This window comes from Pogonomyrmex barbatus, unplaced genomic scaffold, assembly GCF_055798465.1.
Source record: "Pogonomyrmex barbatus isolate J1 unplaced genomic scaffold, ASM5579846v1 scaffold10, whole genome shotgun sequence".
Taxonomy (NCBI): domain Eukaryota; kingdom Metazoa; phylum Arthropoda; class Insecta; order Hymenoptera; family Formicidae; genus Pogonomyrmex; species Pogonomyrmex barbatus.
Window position 1 is genome coordinate 1,183,006 of NW_028297099.1, and position 26,809 is coordinate 1,209,814.

The 26,809-nt window shown below is 38.3% G+C and overlaps 2 protein-coding genes across 19 annotated transcripts in view; one reads left to right on the plus strand and one right to left on the minus strand.

Annotated features, from left to right (window-relative positions):
• The window catches only part of LOC105422974 (uncharacterized), a 119,394-nt gene that overhangs the window by 84,999 nt on the left and 7,586 nt on the right, over positions 1 to 26,809 (plus strand). For 17 of the 18 annotated variants that reach the window (XR_016137863.1, XM_011632573.3, XM_011632569.3 and 14 more), the window contains 3 exons: positions 206 to 1,099; positions 4,141 to 4,221; positions 16,834 to 17,164. Coding sequence is in view for 17 of the 18 variants with exons in the window: in XM_011632573.3 (XP_011630875.2) it covers positions 206 to 1,099; positions 4,141 to 4,221; positions 16,834 to 17,164 (1,306 nt within the window). In the remaining variant the exon portion in view is untranslated. The remainder of the gene's footprint in view (positions 1 to 205; positions 1,100 to 4,140; positions 4,222 to 16,833; positions 17,165 to 26,809) is intronic. The other variant, XM_089070309.1, reaches the window with a different exon arrangement.
• Positions 25,643 to 26,453, minus strand: LOC148937857 (uncharacterized). Its single transcript, XM_089070326.1, has one exon. The coding sequence runs from the start codon at positions 26,439 to 26,441 to the stop codon at positions 25,704 to 25,706; it is 738 nt and encodes a 245-aa protein (XP_088926452.1). The 5' UTR covers positions 26,442 to 26,453; the 3' UTR covers positions 25,643 to 25,703.

A 26,809-nucleotide genomic window follows, 5' to 3' on the forward strand; every position in this document is an offset into this window, starting at 1 on the left:
ACAGATATATAATAGAATGTACATTTTGTTCGTCTACAAGTTGAAAAACTTTTTCGTTAAATTTTCGTTAAATTTCGAATTAAATTAAAATCAACTGAGAAGGCTGATTTAATCGAGCGTGTGAGAAAAAAATCCGCGGGAGAAATTCGCGCTCCGTTTCCCCCTTCGTTCTTGACTGGCGACCTATTTATCTTTCTGCCCGCAGAACGAAGAGCAATCAACGGTGGATGAAACTGCGCACGACCGTGCAACTGTCTTCGGCGATCTCCACGATTCAGAAGAAGCCGCCGCTGAAGCGAGAGGATTCGTTCTTGAAGAGGTTCTCCACTCGCCAAATACCGGAAAGCCAGGAGACCCTCGATACCGCCGAGGGTGAAGGGGACGCGGCTGACGACAAGGAGACGGGTAGTCGTCGCCGCAGGCGGCCTCGCAGGCCTCAGAAACCGCCCAAGACTGTGGTCAATCCCGACGAGAATTTCTATTATTATTGGTTAATGCTCCTGTCGGCCTGTGTCCTCTACAACCTCTGGACGCTAATCGTTCGTCAAAGTTTGCCAGAGCTGCAGGCGCTGGCGCCCAGCGCCTGGCTCGCCTGCGACAGCTTCACCGACGCCGTGTTCGTTCTGGACGTGGCGGTGCAGTTTCGCACCGGCTACTTGGAGCAGGGCCTGATGGTCTACAACAACTGGAAGCTCGCCGGTCACTACCTCAAGTCCAAGTCCTTCATCCTGGATCTGCTCGCGCTGCTGCCGCTCGATCTCCTCCAGATGAACCTTGGCACCAACCCCATGCTGAGGTTCCCCAGGTTCCTCAAGATCTACCGGGTGTACAACTATTACTACATGGTGGAGTCTCGCACGGTTTATCCGAATCTCTGGCGCGTACTGAACCTTATTCACATACTGCTCATACTGGCGCACTGGTTCGGCTGTTTTTACTACTTGCTGAGCGAGACCGAGGGCTTCCAGGGCGATTGGGTGTATCCGTATCGGCCGGGCGAGTACGCCACCCTGACCAGGAAGTATCTCGGCTCCCTCTACTGGTCCACCCTGACGCTGACGACCATCGGTGACCTGCCCACGCCGGAGACCAACGCCGAGTGAGTGACATAATCTCTACCGAAACACGTACATAACACTACTTTCTCTCCCTGCTGCCACCTTTCGTTTTCTTCCTCTTCTTGGTTTTTCTTTTTTTTTTTTTTTACTTTCCTTTTTATCGTATCGCGCGCACGTCTCGCGCTCGTATGCGCGCTCATCTCGTCACGACGAAGCTTAAGAGAGAATGGAACGTCGCGCCTTTTTCCGTTGCCTTCGCTCGCCTCTCGGATCGAGAATTATCGGCGAGAGCACCGATACATGTCTAACCTACTGACATAACGAGACATCGAATTGAAATAATTCGCGACATAAATCATACATACTTTTCCTTTTAGGCATTAATATAAAATATATACGAAAGTTCTGAAATAATTAATTATCTCGAAAATTACTGTACAGAGAACCATTTTACATAATTTTCAGTTATAAAGTTCCAGTAAACATGCCTTGGAAATTCTTCCTTACGAAGTTATTGTTAAGGAACTTTGCCGCGCGGGAACCATACTTCTCGAGTGTCGCGTTATTTCTTGTACGATACGATTGGACCCTGAATAATTTACACTTGCCGGATAGTTTGAGAGAATTAATTGGAAATTGATTTTCTCATGTCTCAAGTATAATCTTTTCAAAAGTAGTGCGAGCATTGAACCCTTTATGTGTTCACTATCACGATATCAATTGTCTCGGTTTTTTGATATATTTAGCGCAAAAATAAATTCGAGGAGTTTTTTTTTTCGAAAAGTTCTGAAAGATAAATTTTCTCATCTAGGATTGATTTTCTAGAAATTCATTCAGACGCAAATGAAAACTGTTTGCTGAACTTTTCGTAAATTTTTACATGTTGAAATATATTGAGTTTTCCGTGATACACTGATCGATCTCAAAGTCTTAAACCTGTATGTCAGCATGGAGCTTGAGTTCAGCTTGCATTCACGTCGCGTTACGCGACATCTTAAAAACTGATGGCTCCTTCAGGCTATAACGCGGTATCAACAGGTAGCCGATGCATAATCTTGTTTACTTTACGACATTCGTCGTTGGCTTATGCGACTAGCGATCTGCTATCAAGCTGTCGGCGATATAAAATTCGCGTGGTTGCAAAAAAGCTCGCGTAACACAGGGCGTTGCTGAAAACCTGAAAAATTTCAAAAGACTAAGGCAGAAAAATTTCGAAGACGAATGTGTGTCGAAACGGAAGATCATTGATTCACACTCGAGAGATTATCTTTAATCGCACGGGGATAAAAGAGAAGATTTATCTTGTCTGAACGTAACAAATCGAAACGACACGAGTTATTTAATTAATATTTATCCTCGTAGTTTTACGCAGTAGCCACGAATTGTCCTGCGTGCAGACGAGCGTAACGAGCGCGTTACGTCTGCTCTGATTTCAGTGAACGTACGTAAACCGATGTGCGCGAACACTCCAATATCGACGTAAAATTAACGCCTCGCCGAGAGAACTGCTGTTGGCTCGATAATTATATCCCCCCACATTTTCCGATTTCTCAGTTGGTTCGCGCATTTTCGGAAGCGCGTTCATCGAGAAATACAATACATATTATTGGGACGTGTCGTGTAACTGTGTGTATCGCATGCTCCGAAAGCGAGATCCCACTGGACCAAACGGCCACTCTCCGTCTCACATAAGTCGCAGATTCAAATTCTCGTACACTATTCTGATGCAAACGGAGGTTACGCGAACGCTCGATTGTCATTGTTGCAGCTACTCGTTATGCAACGTTACCTCCCTTGGGACGTCTTGAATTTCGCGAACGTTGAATTCGAAGAGCTAACGTAACGAATTCTGAAATTAACGTATCCTCAAAATCGAATTTTGATTGGTATTTCGCAAAATATCACGGTGTTATGTAAACTAAGGATTGTCGAAGGATACACGTTTTACTGCGGATTATTGTGACAATGGGCAAAGATACATTTGTAAAGATTAATAAATAAATAAAGCATTTTCTCCTCAAGTTATCAAATCTGATTTAGATGATTTATAGTTTAGAATTTATTGTATTTGTAAACGTATGTGCGATATAAATAATTAAAAAATTTGATGCTATGTAAATTAATGCAATATTTTATATTTACGCTCACGTATCAATATGCATTACATATAAAATTATGAATACAACTTTATTTCGATACTTGATACAAGTTCAATACAAGTACAAATCGTGTAGACTCTAGTTTTGTGAGCGTTGATTTAAAAAAAAAGAGTTCTCATTTTGCAAATATCGAGTGTGGAGTATACAAAACGCACGATCGACATCGAAATTCCCCGAGTCTTTTAGAATTTCGAATGATATAATTCTCGCATTTCGATGCGTTACATAAGCGATGCACAAGCGCCATGTGGAACACGTTTCAGTAATATTGCGTAATTTAACGACATGCCTCCTCTCCCTTGTAACATAATCGATATCTCGAATTAACTTATATAAATTAATCGTCGGCTAATCGGCGGTAAATCGATTGACAAAGCGCCCATTACGCCACGCGGGATACGATCGGGCTTACGTAAATGCAGTTGCAGCGTACAGTATTTTATCGCATTATCGCGCGCGGTACGTTTGATCAGACCGAACGTGATCGCGTCGAAACGAGATCAGCAAAGCCGATTGATCGCCGATCGATCGTTCCGTCCTTTATGCACTGTCATCGCCGTCGGTGCGAATTTCTCTTCACAATCGACTCCGAATCGTCAATCGTCGAGTGCGACAGTCGTTCATGTATCGTCGATGTCCCAACGGCTGTGCGTTTCCTTTCGACGTGAATCACACATTCGATTTATAAGCGAAATTATATGCGAGATGTGTGGCTGTAAAAAGCGATTATTATTCGAGCGATTTGAGTAAATTTTCATGCATTCCTTTTTTTAAATACGTTTTGTCGGAATTTCATTCGGTTCGCGCGTCGATTCGCGTGCGGTGTCGACGGTTCCATTGTCTCTCCTAAGTTAGTCTCTTAGTGAACTTAGATGCTTAGGAATTAGACTCGTGAAGCGGCCTTGTTGTTGTTGTGTTGGCAGAATCGTAGCGGGCGGCAATCCCCGGAGCCTCGCTCGTCGCGGCCGACTGTCCCGGCTTCTGCAGTTCAAGCATAATGGAGGGTATCTGTATCGTTTCCAGAATAAAAAGAAAGGAAAAACGATAAGAGAACGGAAAAAGAGGGAGAGCGAATGGGAGAAAGAGAAAAAATTGTGAGAGAGAGAGAGAGAATGGGAGAACGAGAGGTGGAACAGTGTGCGAGGAAGGAAATAAGTCGGAATGATAGGGATTGTATTGCAAAAGGGAGTGAATGGGGATGCAGCGAGTGAAAATGCCTGAAAGAAAAAGAAAGAAAAATAGATAGAGAGAGAGAGAGAGAGAGAGAGAGAGAGAGAGAGAGAGAGAGAGAGAGAGAGAGAGAGAGAGAGAGAGAGAGAGAGAAAAGGAAAAGTGTGAAAGTGAGATTAACTTTGTCATGTCTGAAAGAGCATGTCTGTATAAAAAAAAGTCGGCTTTTGTAACTACAAGATCCGACTTTTGTTGGATCTCGCGAAATGTTTCTCGGAAATAGTCGCGTTCAGTCGAACGCGGTGAGCTGAATGTTGGAGGAAGAGCGAAAAAAAAAAAAAAGAGACGTGGACAAGAGTCATTTAGCACGGTCGAATTTCGTGGGAAAAAAAGCGAGGTGAACGAAACCTATAATGGTGAACCTCAGAGAGAGGAGAAGAAGTACTTCTCATTTACGACATTATGTCGCGAGGGGAGACGGAGGGACAGGGTACTCGTTTGAAAAATGATAGGGACGTCGGAGCTGCTCGTTACCGAGCACACCGGTGAATCACGTGATTTAATTCACTGGTACAATAACGTTAAAGTGGCGCGTCTCTCTTAGGGAGAAAGAGAGAGAGAGAGAGAGAGAGAGAGAGAAAGAGAGAGAGAGAGAGAGAGTCTGCCTTGTCGAGACATTAATTTTTTAACCATAATACAAATTCCCCGCGCGAAAAACGCCGTGAATACGCGCTGTTTTATTACACGATGAGAATTTATATCGCGCCACGAAATCCACGTCGCGCAATTAGAGAGGGAACAAACAATGCGCTTTATTCCGAATTGCATTTTTCGCAAGGACGGACCTGCGGTGGATGAAATTTTTCCCTCGAGGACACGAGGAACTTCGGGCTCGTCGAAGAACTCTGATATTGCGCGATAATGGCTATTCGGATCAGTGTTTATCCTCCAAACAGCATTATGTTTTGGTACTCTCTGATTTCGTCCTTCGCTAAGATATGGACAAACGATTTTGCAAATAACCAGACGAGAAAAAAAAGTGACGATGAATTCATGTCGGTTGATTTATACGTATTGCGTATGGGGCACGTAAACGCGAAAGGGATAATTATCTACGTGATTGCGAATTAATCAATGTAGATTTCCGTATGTTACTCTTATAATCCTGGCTCAAACACAGCATTATTTCATCGCCAAGTAACAATATATTGTTTCAAGAATATAACATATCGGAATAATTGTCGATCGACTATTCCGAACGACGTTCTTTCCTCATGGTTATGCTACTGTTTATCATTCACCACGCTACATCGGTACTCAGATATTAGATCTAATCCTCTACAGAGCGTGACGCTCTTTACATTTTTAATTAAATCGTATAATTGGGCCACGTAGGTAGAAAGTGCTCGAAGAGAGAACAATGTTTTTGCTCGCGATGCAAAAAAAAATGTGAAAGTATTTTCGCGCGACAATTCGCGGAACACCTTCGCAAAACATTCTGTAGGCAATCGGGATGATAAGTGTGAGATGGAGTCCATTTAAAAGGGAATAGAGAGAAACGATATTGCGTTCCGCCGAGTTATCGATCGACCGTGTGCGAGAAGAGTAATTTATGCGTCGCGTGTTATCGTGGGACACGCGCGTGTACGACAGCACGTGTCGTGACGGCGGGATACTCACGATCTCTGGACTCTTTGACCGAGAGATCGGGAGACGGTAGTCTCGGAGTCTCTGTCCCGTGGCAATTAGTCTTTGTCCGGATAGCCAAACGGACGTTTACCGCGATGATGCGACTCCAGACACAATGAAAAACGTCTCTGTGTGTTGCTTCCGCGTTTACGTTTAAAGGCCGCTTTATGCCGACACTCAGTTTCAGAAACTCGAGACAAGATGTAATTAAAAGCCTAATTAAAAGTACACTACTGCGGCCGCGTATGCTGCGAATATGCGAATGTATATGCGAATTATAAGCGGTAGATAAGACTGAAGTCGCAAGACTTCATCGTATAATGCTTTCTCCGCTATGAGCCATCAATTAGAGATATTGAAGTCGTCGTACGAAACGTATCTTAGAATTCTCGTAAAAAAGTGTACCGGGATACGGTTATTCGAAGATGCACTTTGGGGAAACTGGTGGAGGGGTACTGGTGTCGGGCATAAGTGCTTTACATCAATGTCAGCGAATAAGTGTCGCCACGATGAGACGACACGTGGTCGGAAACGTCTCTCTTAAACTCGCGCCGGACTCAAAGTGATCGATGAGTCGCCGTCGAGACGTTTTATCGAGGAAAAGAATTGAGGAAGAAAAGAGGGAAGAGATGCGACAAGATGGGGCTAATAACGCGACGCGAAATCGTCTGTAGAAAGTCGCGTGAGCTGACGGATAATGAGCAGCCATAAGCCGCGAGATGACAAATGGTAGATTCGTGCCGAAAACGATGAATCGGCACTTCTCGCAATTCTAGACACGCAAGACAGAGACCTCTAAGATCCACATCTATTAGCGATATATCCATATCATTTAGACAATTTTTATAATTTATTTATAGACGGACTAATTATTGTCTATTTAATTAATTTCAGCAGCCACATAATAATGATATATAATTAATTTCAATTATGTTTTATTTAAAACAAGAGAATTATAATTTAAATGATGAAAGCAACGGTATAAAATTGTGTGAGCTAAGAGGTAGAATAATAGCTGAAGTAAAATAAAGTAGACGAGATGTAAAGAAAAACGTAAGAAATGAAAACAAAAAACGTAACCTTTTGTTATATTTGTTTTTTAACGTCTAATCCATCATTGATGATCTTGACACGAAGAAAGCCGATAGAGACAAGCGATTGAGAGATCTTTGAAATGGAAATTTGTCAACCGGGCGAGAAATCAATGCGCACCGGCCATTACTCATCCTCGTGAATATGACGGCTACCAGCTCGGCTTAAATAGGCAGCCATATTGCAGCTAATTACTCTTTGTTTGCCGGTGAATACTCTGGATATCGGTGTAACAATGGTCTCGTTCAATAAGGACGGCGGAATTGTTGAATGACAATAGCGTATGATTGGCTGGATATAAACTCTCTTCGATTCCGTGGGAACGTACCGATTCACGTCTTCCATCTTGGTGAAGTCTTTTCTCGCAAAGACTTTCATCGCTAATTCCCTCGAATTTGCGAGTAAAGATCGCGAGATCTCGTGATATTTACCATTTCGTGTACGCTAAAATTTTTAAGTTCCAGATTTAAAACAAACCAGATTTGGTATTCAAAAATTGCGATTGCACGTTTATTACGCGAACGCGACCAGTGATACGGCAACGATACGCGTGTTTCCGACGATCCGATCGAAACGGACACATCGCGATCCGTTACAGAGCGAGATATTTTTCCGCGATGAGATATTTTTTACGTCCAGCGAGTAGGCGTATCACGTCAGATGAGCGTTTGGGATTTTTCTGTACATGCCCACGTAACATTTTGGAAAAGTTGTTAAGTCACTCGAGAATCGGGCTATTTTTATCCCTGAGATGCAAAATGTATGAGAGAAACATGGAGCACTCTTTATTTGATTTTATTCTAACTGCACGATGTAACAGTCCTGATTTTGCATAACTGCTGCTGTCCATAACTAATCGCTAATATTCATCGATTACGTTCACACGATGTCGAGGTCATAAACTGCTGAACGTAGTTAATTTCGCAGCGAGATAATCCGACCATCCATTTTTATATTTCAAGTTATCAGTTTAGTTATCAGAGTTATACGATCGCATATAATTGTGCAAAAAATACAGAATTTTCGAAAATGAATTTTTTGATAACAAATATTGAAGAATACAATATTGCTAGATTTTCTTTTACATTCAATTGAAATATAAAATTTATTTTGTGACATAAATCTAAAATTTTTATGGCAATTAATTTTTTTTATTTTACATATATTTATTAATTTGTCGCAAGTTTATCTGAATCTGTGTTTTTTTAATAATATACAATTTATTTCCATTTCAATAAAAGAGACAGAAATATCTGATACATAATATTCATATCGTATTTCTTTCTATATGAGAGGATAAATATTTCCAATTGATGCTTTTGGCTATTTTCCAATTTTTTTCGATAAACAGAAGAAAAAAGGGATAATATTGTATTTAAAAATTATCCGAACAAATCGGATTTTCTGGCATAAAGAGATCAAATTCTTTAAAATTGCTTTCCGCAGTTTCTCTCAATATCTCTGGTTATTAGAAACAAGGGAACATCCATTTCGCTCATTTCGTATCGACGCTTTCGACGCGTGCAAGTCGAATCACAGATATATCGTCGCTAATCCGATATATATGTAGAATCAAGCCGCGCTGCACCGATGAATGATCGCGGTGTGCGCAGCACAGGATGGGAAACGCGATTTATGCGACGAACGACTTAAATGCATTAAATGCGGGAACGACGTGCGCGAAGCACAACCGAGGGAACGAGCGTTCAAGTACAATCGTCCTGCGATTCCATTGGATCCAATCGTTGGAGAACGGATCGGAACAGATGCTCGCGACAGCTCAGGTCACCGAGCTTTACAATTCCAAATATAAGCAATTTTTTTTCGATTCTTTTTTTTTTGTACGAAGGAATTGAATAGCGCGAATATCGAAAAATCGAATGAATCGTCACCGCCGTTACCTCGTGTCACGCCGATGCGTCGACACGCCGTTTCTGCCACGATCGATTTGAATTAATTGATCAGAGGTATTGTAACACGATGATAGACACACAGAGGGTCGCTTTGACCTCGGAAACTGCATCGCTGCTGGGGTAGTTTCATGGCGGAGTACTTTACAACGTCTTAATTTTCAGTCTCTTAAACTTAATATTTCTGAAAGCCCTTAAGAGATTGCCGAAAAGGGAGGGCGTGAGGTCATTGCTTTCGCAAGCGGTCTGGCTGTATCGGTCTGGCTGTATCGGAGACATTCGCGTTTCATCGTCTTGGGCAACGACCCGGTTAAAACCTCATCCCTCGGTTATAGTCGGCGGTGGGAATTCTAGCGGTCCAGTATTACAAATCGTATCTGTCGCGGCCGGGGACCACTATTCAGCCACACCCTAACTAATTTGAATAATACCCATGCGAATATTCCATTTCTTTCTCCCATCGCGCCGCTCCGCGTTTTTGCACTTCTTCATAAAAGTTTTTATTCGCTCGTTTTATATTAAGAGTTACAGTCACGCGCGTTAAAGAGATCGCAAGGTCAGAAAATGTAATATGCGCCTGATGTTAATGTAATTTATAAATTTAACAACGTCCATATAATACTTACGACGGGCAATTAATAAATCTGAATTATTATTTTTAATATTTTTTTAATTAAACAATCTACATTGCGTCGCAGTTACATTTATTTGTTAAAAGTAGCGTATTATAATAGAACGCGATATATGCAATATGATACAATTTGTGTATTAATATGGCAATTTATATTATTTTGGATTGATGAAAGTTGCGTTTCCTCAGTTTTCTAACCACCGGCATTTGTCTGTTTTTAAGTAGCAAAATGCTTCTGAAAAATCTAAAAGTGCAATAAGCGTGATTTATAAGATTTTACAAATTCTTTTATTTTCATAATTTTTTCAAAACTTCCGTTATGGTATTACTTGCCCTAAGATATAGTACCCGAGTTCCATTGACCTATATCATCCATCAAAATCACAATTAACAATTACGATATTTACGCCGAGGTGAGAATCATAGCCTTTTTCTTTTATATAACTTTACGGCTATTTATTTCATACAAAGAATAAAATATTCAAATAACGAGAATAATCAAGCCGTTATTCTGCTGCACTGCGCAGCATTAAAACGTCTACAGATGGAAGCTATTCACTATCTTCTCTGCTGAGAAATAATAGTTTTATTGCGAATTTGCACAATGGGCTCCCGTAAATTAATATCGCAAATTAAATAAATAATGTCGCTGATGTAACTTGTCCCATACCAAGGATTTCAAATTTCCAAGAATTTCCAAAAAATTTCCTTTCCAAGAATTTCCAAAAAAATTTCCTTTCCAAGAATTTCAAATTTGTCAATTATAAATTTATCCGTTTATTATCGACTCGGAAGAAAATGGACACTATGTATACGACACGATCGTATTACTGTCACGATTATGATTAATAGAGGATTAGCCCGTGATCGCTTAATGGGTCTCTCCGGTCTATGCGTGGTATTAGATCACATTACAGAGTGACTGTCAATTCAACTTTAATGCCAATAAACTTGAAACGTCGTCCATCGCTCTCATCTACTCGCCCTCGATTATACGCGATTTCATCGTAAACTTGAATTGCGATATACAATTAGAGACCCTACCTGATGTTACATTACGTTAAATCACGCACGTACGTATCCATCGGAGCGTTTTGTCAACCTATGAATAATTCAAGACAAAATATAAAGCACGTAAAAGACACCGTAGGGAACGATACGCCGGAATAAATCTAAATTTGTAATATATAAAAGTGGAATCCTTCCTCCGTCTTTTATTTTTGGCTCACTGTCCACCATGACTAACATAACATAAGCTCTGTAAAGGCAGGGGGGAGGAAATGGAGACGAGACCGTTGTGAGATCTCGATGTTAATGCGCCATTAATTTGGGTTTAATTCGGATTAATTTCACCTATTGACCCGTGGCTTTTCAATCTCTGCGACGATCTGCCGAGGCAATCCTCCTCGGTTTTATGTCGACATCGATCTTCGATATCGTTAACGTTACGTCGCTCTCGACTCCAATTCGTGGGGATGGACCTAGCAAAGGATGGTATATCGTTACATCGATGCTTTCCCGCGATAGCAATTTGCTTTTCAAACGAACAAACCCGGGAAAGATATTGCCGACCGACGGAGCGGAGGGCAGCGTTGGCGTTGTGTCGCTAGAAAAATTTATTGCGCGAGAATAATAATCTTGATTCTCCTCGGCGAAACACGATGAAAAAGCCCGTTCCGTTAATAAAACCGATTCGCCGCGTATTTTGCAATACGGAATTAATTTTATTTTATATTAAACAAGCAGGAAAAGTGGGAGTGCACGAGCACAAAGTCGCGGAAGCGCAATTTTAACTTAATCCCTTTGTAATAAAATGCAATACGATCGGAATACACAAGATCGCGAATCGATCGCCCTCGGTGTAACTATGATTGGTGCGACTTTAAATAAACGCGTACGCGACGCTTAATGCTGCGGCAAATGGAAACCCGATACAATATCCGTTCTCGAACGTGCTCGATAGAGCAGAGTAGCAAACCTTGACTTAGCGGAATTATCGTGTATCCGTCAAGCATCCGATGTGGTAGTTTGGGCGATTGCGCGACGTGCATTGACGATTTCTCCAAGATCGATTTATCGATTTATCAGCAATAACGCGGTCATCTATGAATTTTCCACTCACTTAAGCTAATGCGTGAAAATGATATTGTCAAACATTGTTCTCGCCATTCGATACATAGTTTGCGTATAAAGAATATTAGAGTCGCGAAAAATAATCTTTGCTGTGATACTTTATAACAGAAATGAATAAAAAAGCAAATTAAAAGATAGATGTTTTGTGAAGATGTTAATGAAGAAGGATATTAATTTTTTTGTATATAAAACAGAAATTAAGAATAATTGTAGAATAATATCAATAATTTTTTTCGAGAATATAATTTTATTGAAGTTGTAATTCTTAATTTAGTACTGTTTAACATTCAAATATAACAAAGTTATAAGAACAAAAAGACATATTTATTCTTTTATAACAGTTTCTATCCTCTTTTTCTTCTTTCAGTAGTTGCTAATACTTTTTAATATTTTCCTTATGACCTTGCGCAGTTTTACGTCACATCGAAAATAATAACAAAGTATCGAGCACAGCATTATCAATGACTTCGGGCAAATAATGAGAAAGGAATTCGACGCTGAAAGACAATGTCGCATTATAACTCTTCTTAGCAGGAGATTAATTACTCGAGCACTAGAACATGTCAGGCATTGTGAGAAACTCGATTTAAAAGTCTCAGTGGCGCAATGCATAACATCTAAGTCTATTCGATTTTACGCATCTATTCAGTCATATTTTTCCTCTTGGTAATAATACTTCTTAATTTAAAAAAAAAAAAAAAACGCAATTTCTTTCTATTGTACAATACTGATTTTACATTTCCTTGCCGAACCATCCATATCTCATTTTCTCCTGGTAAAATGATAATAGACGATCTTGACGAATAAATTGTAAAGACGCGGATGGGATTCATCATCTGACTGAGGGGAAGCTAATTTTCCGAGAATTAAAATTCTTCCACGGTTGCAAATACCAGCGAGTATCACAAGGAGGCATCTTTAAGGGGTGAAACGGAGGGGGTCACCCATTCTGGAGGGGTCACCTTTCGAATGCGCTTTACGAGACGATTTAGCGGAATGAGACCGGCAAGATTGCTTTGCCTACTTGATTAAAATATCGAGGATTACCAGCGCGTTCGCGCGGAATGCTAAAGGGACTTTGCGGAGGTAGAACCGAGGTAGCGATTTCTCTCTTTCTTTCTCTCTCTCTCTCTCTCTCTCTCTCTCTCTCTCCTCTTTCTCTCTTCCGCTTTAGAGTTGGCAGCGAGTTGCGCTGCCAATTAGAATGGCGATGAACGATAAAGCTCATAAGCCGTTGGCGTACTAATACAAGCGGACGGGAAATTGCGAGGCCTCTCCGCGAAACTTGTTCCAATTGGCGAGACGAGTTTGTACAATGCTTGCACAATACACACGTCCCTTGTTGTGTTTTGATAGAAATTTGATCTAATACGATCTACGTTAAGCCGTTACTGAAATTATCTCCTCGCACATAAAAATATATGCGCTAAGAAATATAGTAGAAAAAGACAGATTTTTACATCTACATGAAATACATACATTCCTGCAGAAGAAATTTCTGCAGAAGATTACAAAAAATTTTTCTTCTTACTTCTTACTGACTTATTTTACATAAAATAATATAAATAATCTATGTCTATAAAATGAAGGGATATAAATGAATTGTAAGAACAAATAAGACATGTTATTTGATGTTATTCCGAAGCCGATTGCACGGTAGGAATAAATCATCCTTTCGTGAGATTCGCTAACTTTTCGACTTAAGTGCCACAGACTCCGCGCACGCTTCCGTCTGTCTGGTTCTTGGCTCGTAGCCCAGCGGCGAGATCGCTTAATGACCAGTCGAGTATCCTCCTGCATCTGCAGGAAGATCGATTTGTCCGTAGAAGACTCTCTAGACGGCGAAAGAACGATCGGCCAAGATCTCATTTTAGTTGGGGGTCAAATTTGATCTCACGTTACCTCGAGTTATGTCGAACGAATCGCAAACTGGATTCCCACGATTCAACGATCGACCCGCGTTCCCTGGGGGTTCCGGGTCACAACTTCCGTTCTCGATTCTTGATAGTTTGCCGAGTTCACCGCGCTTTTGTAAATTGTCACGGATTATGATTCACCATGCCTGTTTACGCACAATTTTGAGTCTTTAAGTCCTTAAATGAAACTAAGTATCAAGTTTAACATTAAGATACATAAAGTATTATCCCGAATTAATTATACTTTTTCATCGATCAGGAATTCTATTGTCTTAAACTTTTGTTTTAGGAAAATATCAACAGTAATTTTTACATTGTAAACAATTGAATCATTCTAACATCGTCCATATGTCTTGTACATTGTCATCATGGAAAGATGCTTCTAGATCTTTTTTAGATATTTATATCATGATAACGGAATTAATTGCACTCAAGTAGATGAAATTTCTCATACATTTACGAAATGTCAAGAAATGAACAATTTTCTCTACTTAAAAACTTTTAAGAAATGAGCAATTTATTTTCTTCTGAGAAAGAGTGTCACACAATTAGAAATTGCGATTATTTATTAATAACTTTTAACTCTATGTTATCTGCAAATATGAATATTCACATATATGGATATATTTCGGTTTTATTCATAAACGTTTAAAATTTTTATGTGTTCACAAAAAATGCAGTGGAAAACGAATATTCATTTTTATGTCAATCATGATACAAATGAAATATGTATGTATCGTAAAATCCGGATGTAGATTAAACAAATTCGAAAAACTATAGCTGTAAAAGTCGAAAGCCAACAGACAATATCATATTGTTCTGTAATAAATAATTAATAAGTGAAATCCTGCAGTTCCAATGTAGTTAAATCAATTTTTTAGTTTAATATAAAATTATTATTTTTGTTATTGTGTGATATCTTATTTTTTCGCACTATTATAATCAATTAATTATAATTTTATTAGAAATTTCATAATTTCATAATTTCTGGATTTTCTTAGAACAATGTACAATACAATTTGTTTAATTAAAAAAAAGTTGTATAATTTAAATTGCTTTGGAATAAAAAATATGTTTATTAATATGCAATTAAGATTTTAGAATTTACATGCTTTAGAATTTACATTGCGGTAACTTCATTCATTATTCGCGAATTATTTTAAAATTCAAAGACGTTTACGTTATTGAAATAAAAATCACTAAACGTGAACAAAGAAACGAGTAAATAAACGATTCGTATGAACTCGACTCGGCAAAAAAGAAAAACAGTGTGTGAGAGCAAATATAAAAAAAATACGTAACTGTTTGATTAACAAGACATAATGGACCTTCGTGCGCATATATTTTATCGTATATTCAACGAAGAGCTTTAATTACGATGTTTAAAAACAGCGAGAGTGAATTAATTTAAAGCAAAAAAGATAAAGCGATCTAGAGAGATGGGCGGTGTTAAGAAGGAAAATCGATAATCGTCTAATTGATTAGGAGAAAATATTTAATTAAAGTAAAACAAGTCTTAATTTAATGTTTTGTAATTCTTCTATAAATCTGTTAAAAAATTATGGTTAATTTTTTACATATTTCTTTTGAAAAAAAAAGTATCTAATCGATATATACAAATTATTTTCGTCTTAAGACATTGAAGAGATAGTCGAGTGTTTGAATAAAAAGAAAATCTCGAGTACCGATTAACATCGCTAGAACATCACCCATCTTTGATGAGTCGAGAGGCAGAGTGAGATCGTCACGGGGGATGAACATATGAGAGAAACACTGAAAGGGGGAAAGTTCGAGGTCGGCGGAAGCGTGAGAATTCCGCGCCGGAAAGGACAAAAGGAAGAAAGGAAGGGCGGAACGGTATTTTCCTTAGAGAACCGAGTTGGTTTGAGGCTGTCGATGGAAAGCGGAAAAAGCGAGCATATGTGTATGTGTGTATGTGTGTATGTGTGTATGCGCGCGCACATATTGCGTGCCTGTATATGTGTGCCAGTTGTCGATATACGAGAAACGAAAAGAGTGTCTTTAGAGAAACGGTGAATCGTGAAATCTAGACGAACAGAACAAGAAGGTGGGTCGATTGCGAGCATGTTAATCGGAAGAATTAGTTCAGTAGAAAATACAAAATGTTCCGAAATCTCAGAACATTCTTCAAATTGCGTAAACTTTTAATTAAATTACATTTGACGTCATTTAAAAATAATTCTGCCCTTTGTTTTTTTTTTGCAACTTGATAAAAATCCACTTACCTTTAATTGTGAATTATTTGAAAATTATTGGTTAAACTTGGCTATAAAATATAAAGTCCATTAAAATGAATATAAAATTTATACATCAGCGAATATGAAAGCAAATATTTCCTTCAACTTTGCCAGTGCATTGTAAAGTTTTAGAATTCAGAATTTTAAAATGTTCATTGATACGAAAGATTTTTTTTCAACAATTTTTGAAATATTATATTATTATTAATTCTGTCAGATAGAAACGTTTCTCTCTCTAAACGTTTTCGTTAGGTTATTAACAAATTGTGTCGGGAGTGAATTCTAAGTTCCGAGTTCGTTAAGATTCCGACTCGGAAATCGGGAAATTTTAACGATTCGTAATGACAGTCGACTATTCATCGATTCAGGCAATCGCATTCGGTCAGAATATCAATGACCGACTTTGCAGCAAAATGCAAAGTACGCGTTCTACTACCTCTCTTTCCGTTTTACGAATCGGCAAAGAGATCCAACAGAGAGTGCGAGAGCGAGTTGTCTGCGGTTTCGTCTGTCTGTCTGTCTGTCTGTCTGTCTGTATGTGTCTGCGCATTGGTGTGTGACAAAGAAAGAGGTGGAGGATGTACGAGGGAAAGAATGAAACATGTATGAAGTAATTAGAGAGAGAGAGAGAGAGAGAGAGAGGGGGGGGGGGAGAGAAGGGTGTGAATGCGAGGAAGACAAGTAAGAAAGAAGGGAGAAAAATAAAAGAGAGTAAAAGGAGGAAGGCTCCGGCGGGGGCCGCTCGTCCATGAACGGAGGACACTGATCACATCCCCCTCGGACTGATCGGCTCTCTTTCTCCCTTCCTGATTCGCAGGTACGTCTTCACGATAGTCAGCTACTTGATCGGCGTCTTCATATTCGCGACCATCGTCGGCCAGGTCGGCAATGTCATCACCAACAGGAACGCGAATCGTCTTGAGTTTGAAAGGCTCCTAGACGGCGCCAAGACCTACATGAGGCACCACAAAGTGCCGGGTGGTATGAAACGGCGGGTGCTCAGGTGGTACGACTACAGCTGGTCGCGCGGCAGGATACAGGGCGGGGGTGACATCAACACCGCCCTCGGTCTACTGCCGGACAAGCTCAAGACCGAGCTGGCGTTGCACGTGAATCTCTCGGTGCTGAAGAAGGTCACTATTTTCCAGGTGAGCTTCCCCGCTCACGCACGCGCGAGCTATTTTCATCCCCGATGATGAAAATAAATTCAAACGAAATAGGCAGCGACGTATAGGAAAGCGGAGATTTCTGTGTTTGTTAATTTGACAACAAAAATTGCTTGGATTGCTTCTCAAAAAAAAAAAAAAAAAATTAAACGAATCTCTTTCGTCATCACTTTATGTCATTTGTTGAGACAAATATTTCGATGAGCATTATATCACGGAATAGACATGTCAAAATACTTACGCTTGTATCTGAATGTCTTAGGACATTTATCTTTAAAGATGAAGATCATATAACAATCGTTAAAAGTTAAAAGTGTTTTAGCGAATTGTGTATTAAAGTTGTATCAAAAGCGCGTAACTGGATTATTGATGTTTGTAGCGAAAGCGATAACGAGAAAATGAAGTTCTTTAAAACAAAGCAATACTCCGCGTAGTAAAAGCAAAAGATTATTCATGCGAAGATTATTTTCAAGGTATTCTTTCATACTTTTAATTTAAAATGAGTGCTTTTTCTTCTCTACCTTTGTTATTTAGTTACGATCTTGTTTTACCTAATGATTGAATTTCTATCAACGCTTTTGTTTTCTTCTGTGAAAAATTTACATCGACCGGAGATTCTTATTGTGAAGAGAAAAGAGAACGAAGCTAAAGAAAGGAAGAGAAAGAAGTGAGAGGAAAGTGCGCACTAAGATCGCAAAAAATGAGAATAAAATTGGCTCAATCATAGCAAAGAAGCACCATCGGCGCGGACGAAAAATATTTTCTCGATCATGTTCAAAGTTTTATCGTCAGTGGTAAACGGGAAAATGAATAGGGGGAAGGGGGGGGTGGGAAAAAGGTACAAACGATTTACGAAAGGAGCGTGCTCCGGTATTTTATTTGAAAGGGATCGGTTCTTGCGCGTCTATGATCGTGAAAGGACACGCGAACCTTTGCAATTTTGCTGTTCCAAAATGTGAATTACATGCACCGTTAGCTTCTATTTTTCGGTAAACGACTGAATGAATCTGCAGTATTTTTATATTTAGAAAATTGAAAAGACCAAATTAAAAAAATTATTGAAGATATATAATTTTAATTATTTATATTACGTGAAAAAGAAACCTTATCTAAATTATAGAATAAATTTATTTGATGGAGCTTTTATAAATATAATAATTTATAAATGTTGCAATAACACAGAAAAATTTGAAATTAAAATTAAGGATAAAAATCGAATCAGCTTGTAAAAATAATGCATGTCATTTTTGTCATATATTTAAATGAGACATTAGATATTTTTATTTTATATTTTTATTTTAAAACAGATAGCTTTTTTGTAATATATACACATATCAGCATATTCCAATCTCCAATACACAGCTGCATCTCGTTAGTAACTTTAATTACTTTGTCAGCTTAAAAGTAAATTCGCAGGACGTGATTAGTTAAAAGTAATGACATTTGTAATAATGCATTTTACATTTTCCTTGTTGTTTTCATTATCAACATTGCACAAACAACTTAATTCAGTAGATATGCCGTAATAAGTGCTTGTGTAATTTGTAATAAAGCGACATAAATAGCAATTATGAAAATATTCTTGCTATTTGGAGACGCTCTCTCTTTTAGAGGAAAAGTATGAATTTTAAAATTAACAGTAAAAATATCTTTTATTTTCTTCAGGCATGTAGTAAATATTCTAATATATTAACTCGTAGCGTTTCTCGTAGCATTTATCTCGACGCTGCAAAATCGAAATAGTTTCTTTTTCATGTTATTATATCATGCGGTCCAGTGTGTTAATAAGTAAGTGTAATTTGCGGTGATAAAATACCGCACGTTTTTCATGGGAAATATACTGAGGATCCTGAGGAAGATTTCAGCGGACTCGGGATATATATGAATCTCTGTTAAAGGAACGTCAAAGCCGGGCAAATATTTAAGCGAAAACATTGGTTTACGTACCCTACGTCCAGAGGAAAACTTTTAAGAGAGAAAGAGCGAGAGATTTTAAAGACATAACGATCACGTTTATGACACAACTCAATTAGAGATTTTCCTGTTTCTCCGTTTTATGCGTATTATTTTTCGTTTCCTGCCCTCGACAATCTCGTAAGTAATGTGATGAAGGGATACCAAAATAATGTTTTTTTTAATATAGCGATAGATTAATATAGCTACTAAGCCTATCGACAAGTATCGAGGGTAATCATGAGAGGGTCAAGTCGATCCATCGTGGCGCAGTGCCACTTAGGGGTTAAGGACAGGAGTGTTTCCTCGGATGACCAATTTGTTGCTGTACCCGCTGATCGGGAAACTTGTGGGTGATTCAGGAACTTTAATGTAAAGGAGATTTACTCGCGTAACTACTTAAGTTCCGTTATCAGAACGAGTGGCGGCTTCTGTTGGTAATCGATGAGCGTCGGCGTACCTCTTGTAAACGTAAACTTTTCCTCTACCACGGCCGGGGAGGAGCTTATCGTCTGACAAAAACGAAGAAAGGAAAAAAAAAAAAAGAAGAATACAGGTGCGGAGAAGTGCGCGCAAGAAGTATTTGGAAAGTTCTATGGCGAGAGAATCATTGCGGAGAAGATATGACACGGAAGCTCTGCCGCGGTAAATTTTTCTCGATCGCCTTGGATTTTCACCGCCGCGCAAAATATCTCTCGCGTCTTCTCGTACGTTGAAAATAAGGAGTTGTTAAATATTAAATTTTTAGTTTCGAGCTTACCGTCTTAAATAAAAATTTATTTGCAAAAATCACTTTAACATGTCGTAAGAGAATTGCGAGAATCAAGGATATAGCTTTTATGAAGCCTACATGATGACATGGGAAGAGGAACATAAAAAAAGAATAGTGCGATACATAGGAGGTAGACTTAAAAAGTTAAGTCCCCGGAAGGTAAAATGGAATGTACGTGATAAACTGATATAAAGCGAAGTGCTGTTGCAAGCTTGCTTCTCGAGAGCTCTCGAGGCGAGGAAGAAATTGAGAAAAATTGCAGTAAATCGTAATCGTAGAAACGTGTACCTTTTTATCCGAAAAATTCAATTGCATTCCGCGAGTGAAGATTCTGCGTAATATGTTCGATCGAATACATTGTTAATTGAACGACACAATTCTATTGAATCTCTCTCTCTCTCTCTCTCTCTCTCTCTCTCTCTCTCTCTCTCTCTCTCTCTCTCTCTCTCTCTCTCTCTCTGTCTACAACGTATAACCGAGGGAAATAATTAAACTTGTCGAATGCACTTCAGCATCTGTAACTCTTCGTGATAGACTCCCCCGTGGATGAACAAAGCCGAAACTTCGTGAATCTTGTCTCAACTTTCGCGATATTTGCGATAGAATAAATTCATGGAATTAATCATCCAATGATCATGTCAGGATATTCGATAATTTTAGTTTTGCGCTTCTGATGAATAATGTATGAGAACATATGGACATATATTTTATATATTCCTAATTTTATTCCACGTATATTTCAGGAAGAAGTCACAATTCGCGAGCAATTGTAATTATTAGCAGACTTTTGTTTCACATCCCATCGCGAATTGTCATACGGATTTAAGAGAAAATTATGCAGATCAAGTTTATATTTTTCGATATTGAACCTTTACTAAGGACCGCAATAAAATTTTTAAGTTCGATATAACGCATTGTTTATTTTGTGCCGGCAAAATGAGTAATATTGTGATGGTAAATAATTTATTGCGAAGGTACATTGCATCACGCAATTTATATACGTTTAGACTCAGACAAATTTGCTAACGTATTTTGCAGTGCAGTAATAGATGGACGTGGTTTTCTACTCGATATATTATAACGTTACTTGTGAGAAACGCGAGCATCTGCACGCTATTGCAGACATAATTAAATTTGATTCTATGCCTCTAACGACGAGATCATGGCAAACTTCAACGTGAAAAAAAATTAAACACGTTAAACGATAAATACGCATATTGAACATATTTTAATAAAAATTTTTTTCCTCTCTCTACAGACCGCTTGTGTTTACTTGTAATGTTTATAAAATCATATAATCCATAAAAGATTTCTTGGTAACTTTAAAATCAATTTTTTCAATGAGATAAATGTCACGTCATGTTCTAATGTATTTATATTTATAAATTATTAAATTTTCTGTTACACCTTACACGAAAATTGGATTATAAAACGGGATGGATTCGTGGAACTTTTTTTCTAGAGAAAATAGACTCGTTCAATCCTCTTCTGAGACAGAGACTGTCAGGATACAGGATGGAAGTTTTTCTTCTTGGTAACAAGCATCCGACTATCGCGCGTGTCGAGATAACGAGGTCGACGCGTTTCGGACATCTGTCAAAGCACTTGGTCGAGACTAATACATAAGCAGGGGACAGTCGCTTGTGAAATTTCATTAATTCACGTCAGAAAATACAAAATGAATCGTTCGAACGTTTGTTAATTGCTAACAAAAGAGAATAGAATTGCCAAATTGATATATCAATTTATCTGTGAATCAACTACTTTACTTGAAGTATCTCGAATTTTGTATGTCAGAAAAGAAAATGTGAGCCAACATGATTTTGCTAAAGTATCAAGTAAAAATTTGGCCAGATACAGATTCAAAAAATAATTTTTTTTAGATTAAATTTTTAGATATTTTAACAAAACTGTTTTTTTTTTGTTTTTTTTTCTAAATGTAAAGATTTAACATTTAGACGAATCGAGAAATTCTCCATCCCATCATTATTGCAGTATACATGTCTGCTAACTGATCCAAATTAAAACATGTGAAAGTATGAAATACTATCCCTCATTATCGACTTACCTCACGAAGTTATGAAGTTATCTCATGGCGCGAAAAGTCAGATAGTAACGAGAAATGTATAAATTACAGTGAAGTAAATCCGACTCTCAACTCTTTCGTACATATGTAATCGCGAGAAAAGGAGAGAGTAGAATGTAATATATCTTTTACACGCGCGACGAAAATCCCGCCGCATAAATTTTATTTGGAAAGATACATTTGCGATAGTAGAAGTCCGGAAACCACGACGATTATAATCGCGCAGTTAACCCACTTTTTTAAAAATCCGTGAAAGGGATAATGTAAATTTTATTTCCTATAACTCTTCAGACACTTCAAGACTATCTTGCCAAGTTCCTGAGAGAGCGGAATTGTTTTTTAATTACAAATCCTTCAAATCCTATTAAAGATCGATGATTCGCAAAAACAATTCCTTTTGTCGTTCTATTAACTTAAGAATCTAATTATTACGACTCGTATCAATTGGTCAATTATTCTCAAGTTGGGACATGTCATTTAATACTCTCAGGCGCTTGTTATCGTATGTTACAGACGTCATATAATGTTCGCCAAAGTGTTAACACGCTAACCACCGCGTCGGTGACCGATGGCTAACACAATGTTATGTCGTCCAATGTTGTGTCAACCACCGGCAGGTAACGTATTAAAGCGATACGTCGACAAATTGAATTTCGCAAGCCGCAACCAAAGCGCAGTATCGCAGTAACTACAGTGAACAATTTTGTCGCTTGAGCAAAGTCTATACTACGTGTTGAAAATAATTAAAATTAAAAGTGAATAGTAATTTACAACATTTATTTGTGCGCGTCTTTTAAAAACGAACTAATTAAAAAAGCGGAAAAGTTTACACTTGTCTTATATCGTCGAGACCTAACGCATTTAAATTTTATTGCATAAGATTCCGACAGCTTTGCAGCTGTCTTGTGACAACTATCCACCAAATAAAATTAAGAATGTATAAGGTAGTCTTGTTGATAATAAAACGTCGCGTACTTTGCCAATTTTTTCAAAAAAAATTATGTACCGATCACATTAGACTTATCAGATCGCATTTTTATAAATTTTATGCTTTTTGCTTTTATTACGATTATTTGCTCGTGTTACGTGGTTATCAAAGTGCACGCTATGTGATCACTTTTATTCCAAACTACCGCATCCGATAACCGTAGCGGATATTGTTCTAAAGAGAAATATAAGCAGAGATAGAAATTGGAGTTAGTGAAAAAGGAACCTCGGTCGTCATCTCCGTGCGTCCGAAGAATTTCCATTACCTTAGAGAGATGTCCCCTTTTGCCTTCCCGTTTTCCTTTTCTTTTCTCCTTTTCCTCGAATAGCAGGAAAACCGATGAAAGGAAAAAGAACGGGACAAAGACAGAAATAAATGACGCTGAGATAGAGTTACGCACGACTGTATCGCATTCCGAGCAAATTCTTTTCAAATATTTTGCGATACTACCGGTATATAAACTTTATCTCGTATGAACAATATTTTTCTCAGAACACAACAAACACAATATTTTATCATTTTTTGTTATACGGGTATTATATGCAAATATTTAAAAGCGCGGAATCCTCTTGAGGCGTTTCAAATCTTTCCGTATTGAACATTTAACACTATTGTTTACGATTTAGTCGAAGTTCTCGAAGTTACCATCGAAGTTAGTCCCTGCAAGGAGCAGCCGTTGTGATTTTATCCGGTTTTCAGGATTTCGTTTCGAGTGCGCGATAAAATTTATTTTATTTCCCCAGTGTCGATTCTAAGGTAAACTGGGAACTACTTATCGCACGTTTTCTACGGGTGGGATCTAAATTACGGCCGCGGTTTTCGGGTCAACCGGGTATTCTTGGTGTTGTTTTCGAGAAACGGAGTGACGTGGCGCAAAATAGACGAGGCACGGGAAAGGCAGGCGTCGAAAGTCCCTTTAATCGAAAATTCAGTTTGTCCCTGGTCGGCACATGGAGACAAAAATTGTTTCATTTCCAGTTACATCCGGTTCTCCAATCTATTTTCTCACTCGATCCTTTTATTCTTTTAAAGCAACCAACTTGCCTCACAATAGTACGCTTAAAGTGTTCTATCAGAGTAGATCTTTTTCATAACTTTCCGTAAACGAAATACGAACGATAATATCGCGCCTTGAAAAAAATGAGTCGCAGCTCAAAAAAAGAATCTTCGAAAAACGAAATTGAAAAATTCAATTCAGATTTATAGGATCACCGATGGGATTTGATTCTGTAGCGTCAAGATATAGACTTTTATTTGTCAAAACAATATAAAATATTTATTTAAAAAATGAAATATATTTATATATTTTTTATGTAAAATATATAACACAAGTAAAATATAACACTGCATTACCGTAACGATTGAGAAAAGACCAAAGTTAGTTGAATAGTTTCTTAAATTATGTCACTTTGGGACATATCGATTCGTCTAAAGGTAAACGAAATCATTCGTCATTTTCTTCAAACGCTTCTTACGAGCAATTTTCTAATTTACGATTATATGTGTGCCAAGTTTCCGATAAATTTGATGAAGAGCGCCATGGACCATTTAGCTCCTAATCTATAGAGATGGAGCCGAAAAAAAGGCATTACGTCTTACGAAAGACTTATGAGAGAAACGTCAATTAATTAAATTAAAAAATCGGAATTCACAAATGTGGAATTACAGATCGTGATGATACTTGATATGGTGAAATTTTTAGCGTTTAGTTGATTTTTCAAAAATTAGATTAAAGCAAAAACAGCAGACATATAAAAACTGGGATCAATATTTGATGCCAATTATTAATTGAACATTCCTCCTTCCTCCGAAAAATAAAAAATTTAGATATTGGATTTGTCGGTCAGGATTGAAATAGTTACCCGCATACAAGCCAAAATCGCCCACGTTAGAATTACCGTCGCAATTGAATGTATGCGTTTGAAAAAGCCCGCATGGTAGAGATAATGAAGTTCGCTCGATGCCGCCGAATTCTAGATTGAAAACGCTGGAATTCCGAGCTTGAAATTGGACGTAATCTACTTCGGCTTTCTCTACTGATTAGATTACGCACGTGCGATATACTTTTTCGGAAACAAACGCGATGTAACGCGCGTTGAGAAACGCGATGCTGAAAATATCGCCGGCAATTCTCGTGGAAAAATAAAACGCTGATGTTGTTAACACGCCAGATTAGTTATCAACGTCCATTCAAACATTTGTAATATCGTTGTACGATAATATAATAATAAAAAGAAAAAAAAAAACAACTACGAAACGAATAGAAAAAGATGATTTTGAGAACGTAATGTATAATATGAAAGTTAATTATACGCTCTCGACGAATAGGAGGCTCTCCGTGTTCCTTTCCTTTTCCCGTCAACTTTTTCATTTACGTCCTTACCGAGTATTTCTGTCATCGCCTACCAATGCTAACCGCATCCTGGCTCATATTTATTCTGGTTGGAGAGCGCGAGTACCGCACTGCGGAGATAATGAAGTTTTCACGGTGCTGCGAATCCAGACCGGAGAGATCTCGAGTCGCGAGCTTAAAGCGGCCAGGTAATCCACTCAGTCCGCGTGTGATCCACTAGATCCCTTTTATTTCAATCTTTCTCCTCGGAGAGGGGAATTATAAGGGTGCATTGACGGCGCGACCAGCGAGAAAAGAAGGAGAGAGAGAGAGAGATTGATTAGACTTTATTTAGCTTTCTCAGCTATTTTGCAAATACATGATACACACTTAAATTATACTTAATATATGCTCTTTTAACATTCGCTTAAACATTTCTAGTTTATCACATCTTTTCATTGTGGCTGGCAACGCGTTGTACATTTTTACTCCTTCGTAGAACATACTTTTTTGTGCACTCCTTGTTCTACGAAATCTTATTATAATATCTCCGGTTTGTCGCGTTTGTCTATCATTTTTGCTCCCCACTAGCTCTAATTGATCTTTTAATTGTTCCGGTAGCATGTTATTCACAACCTTAAAGATAAACGTACACACATTATAATATAGCCTCTGTCTTATGGACATAAACTGCAGCGTTTGCAGCATATGTTCCACCTTGGTATATTTATTACACTGCAGTATGACTCTCATAGCTCGGTTTTGCGCTTTTTGCAATTTGCTTAACTGCGTTTCACCCATGTCAATCAACAACGTCGCACAATACTCAAAATGAGGAGCTATAATTGTCTTGTATATCGTGCATCTGGTGTAAGCCGATACAGAACTACCTATTCTATTGAGAAAACTCGTTTTTTTCCCTATTTTCTTTAGCATATAATCACAGTGGTCGTTGAATCGAAGTCTATCGTCAATAATTATACCTAGATACTTCATCGTTTCCACACGCTCTATCTCAGTTCCATCCAAGCATTTCAACGTAATATTACCTCTTAGCTCTTTTCTTATACTTCTAACTATCATGTATTTCGTTTTCCCTGCATTCATTTTTAATTTATTTATATTCATCCACTTTTCTACTATAACAAAGAGAGAGAGAGAGAGAGAGAGAGAGAGAGAGAGAGAGAGAGAGAGAGAGAGAGAAAGAGAGAGAGAGAGAAAGAGAGAGGGAGAAAGATTTTCGCATGGTGCCATTACGATCGCCTGTAATTGGCGAGTCTGTGTGCCACTTTTAATTGCAGCCCTCGACCCGCTTCAACAGGAAGCACAGGCACCGTGGTGGTGCCTCGTAATCACCATTCATTGATTCACTTGCCCATTGCAACCTGAACTTATAGGTCGCGTCAAAAACGGCTACTGATTAATTACTTCGTAGGCCAGATGTAGAAAGATGAATACATTATCGTACTCTTTTGCAATTATATATATATATATAT

Bases quoted from the DNA above. Each gene is read 5' to 3' on its own strand.
- LOC148937857 (XM_089070326.1), bottom strand. From the start codon at position 26,441: ATGAATATAAATAAATTAAAAATGAATGCAGGGAAAACGAAATACATG.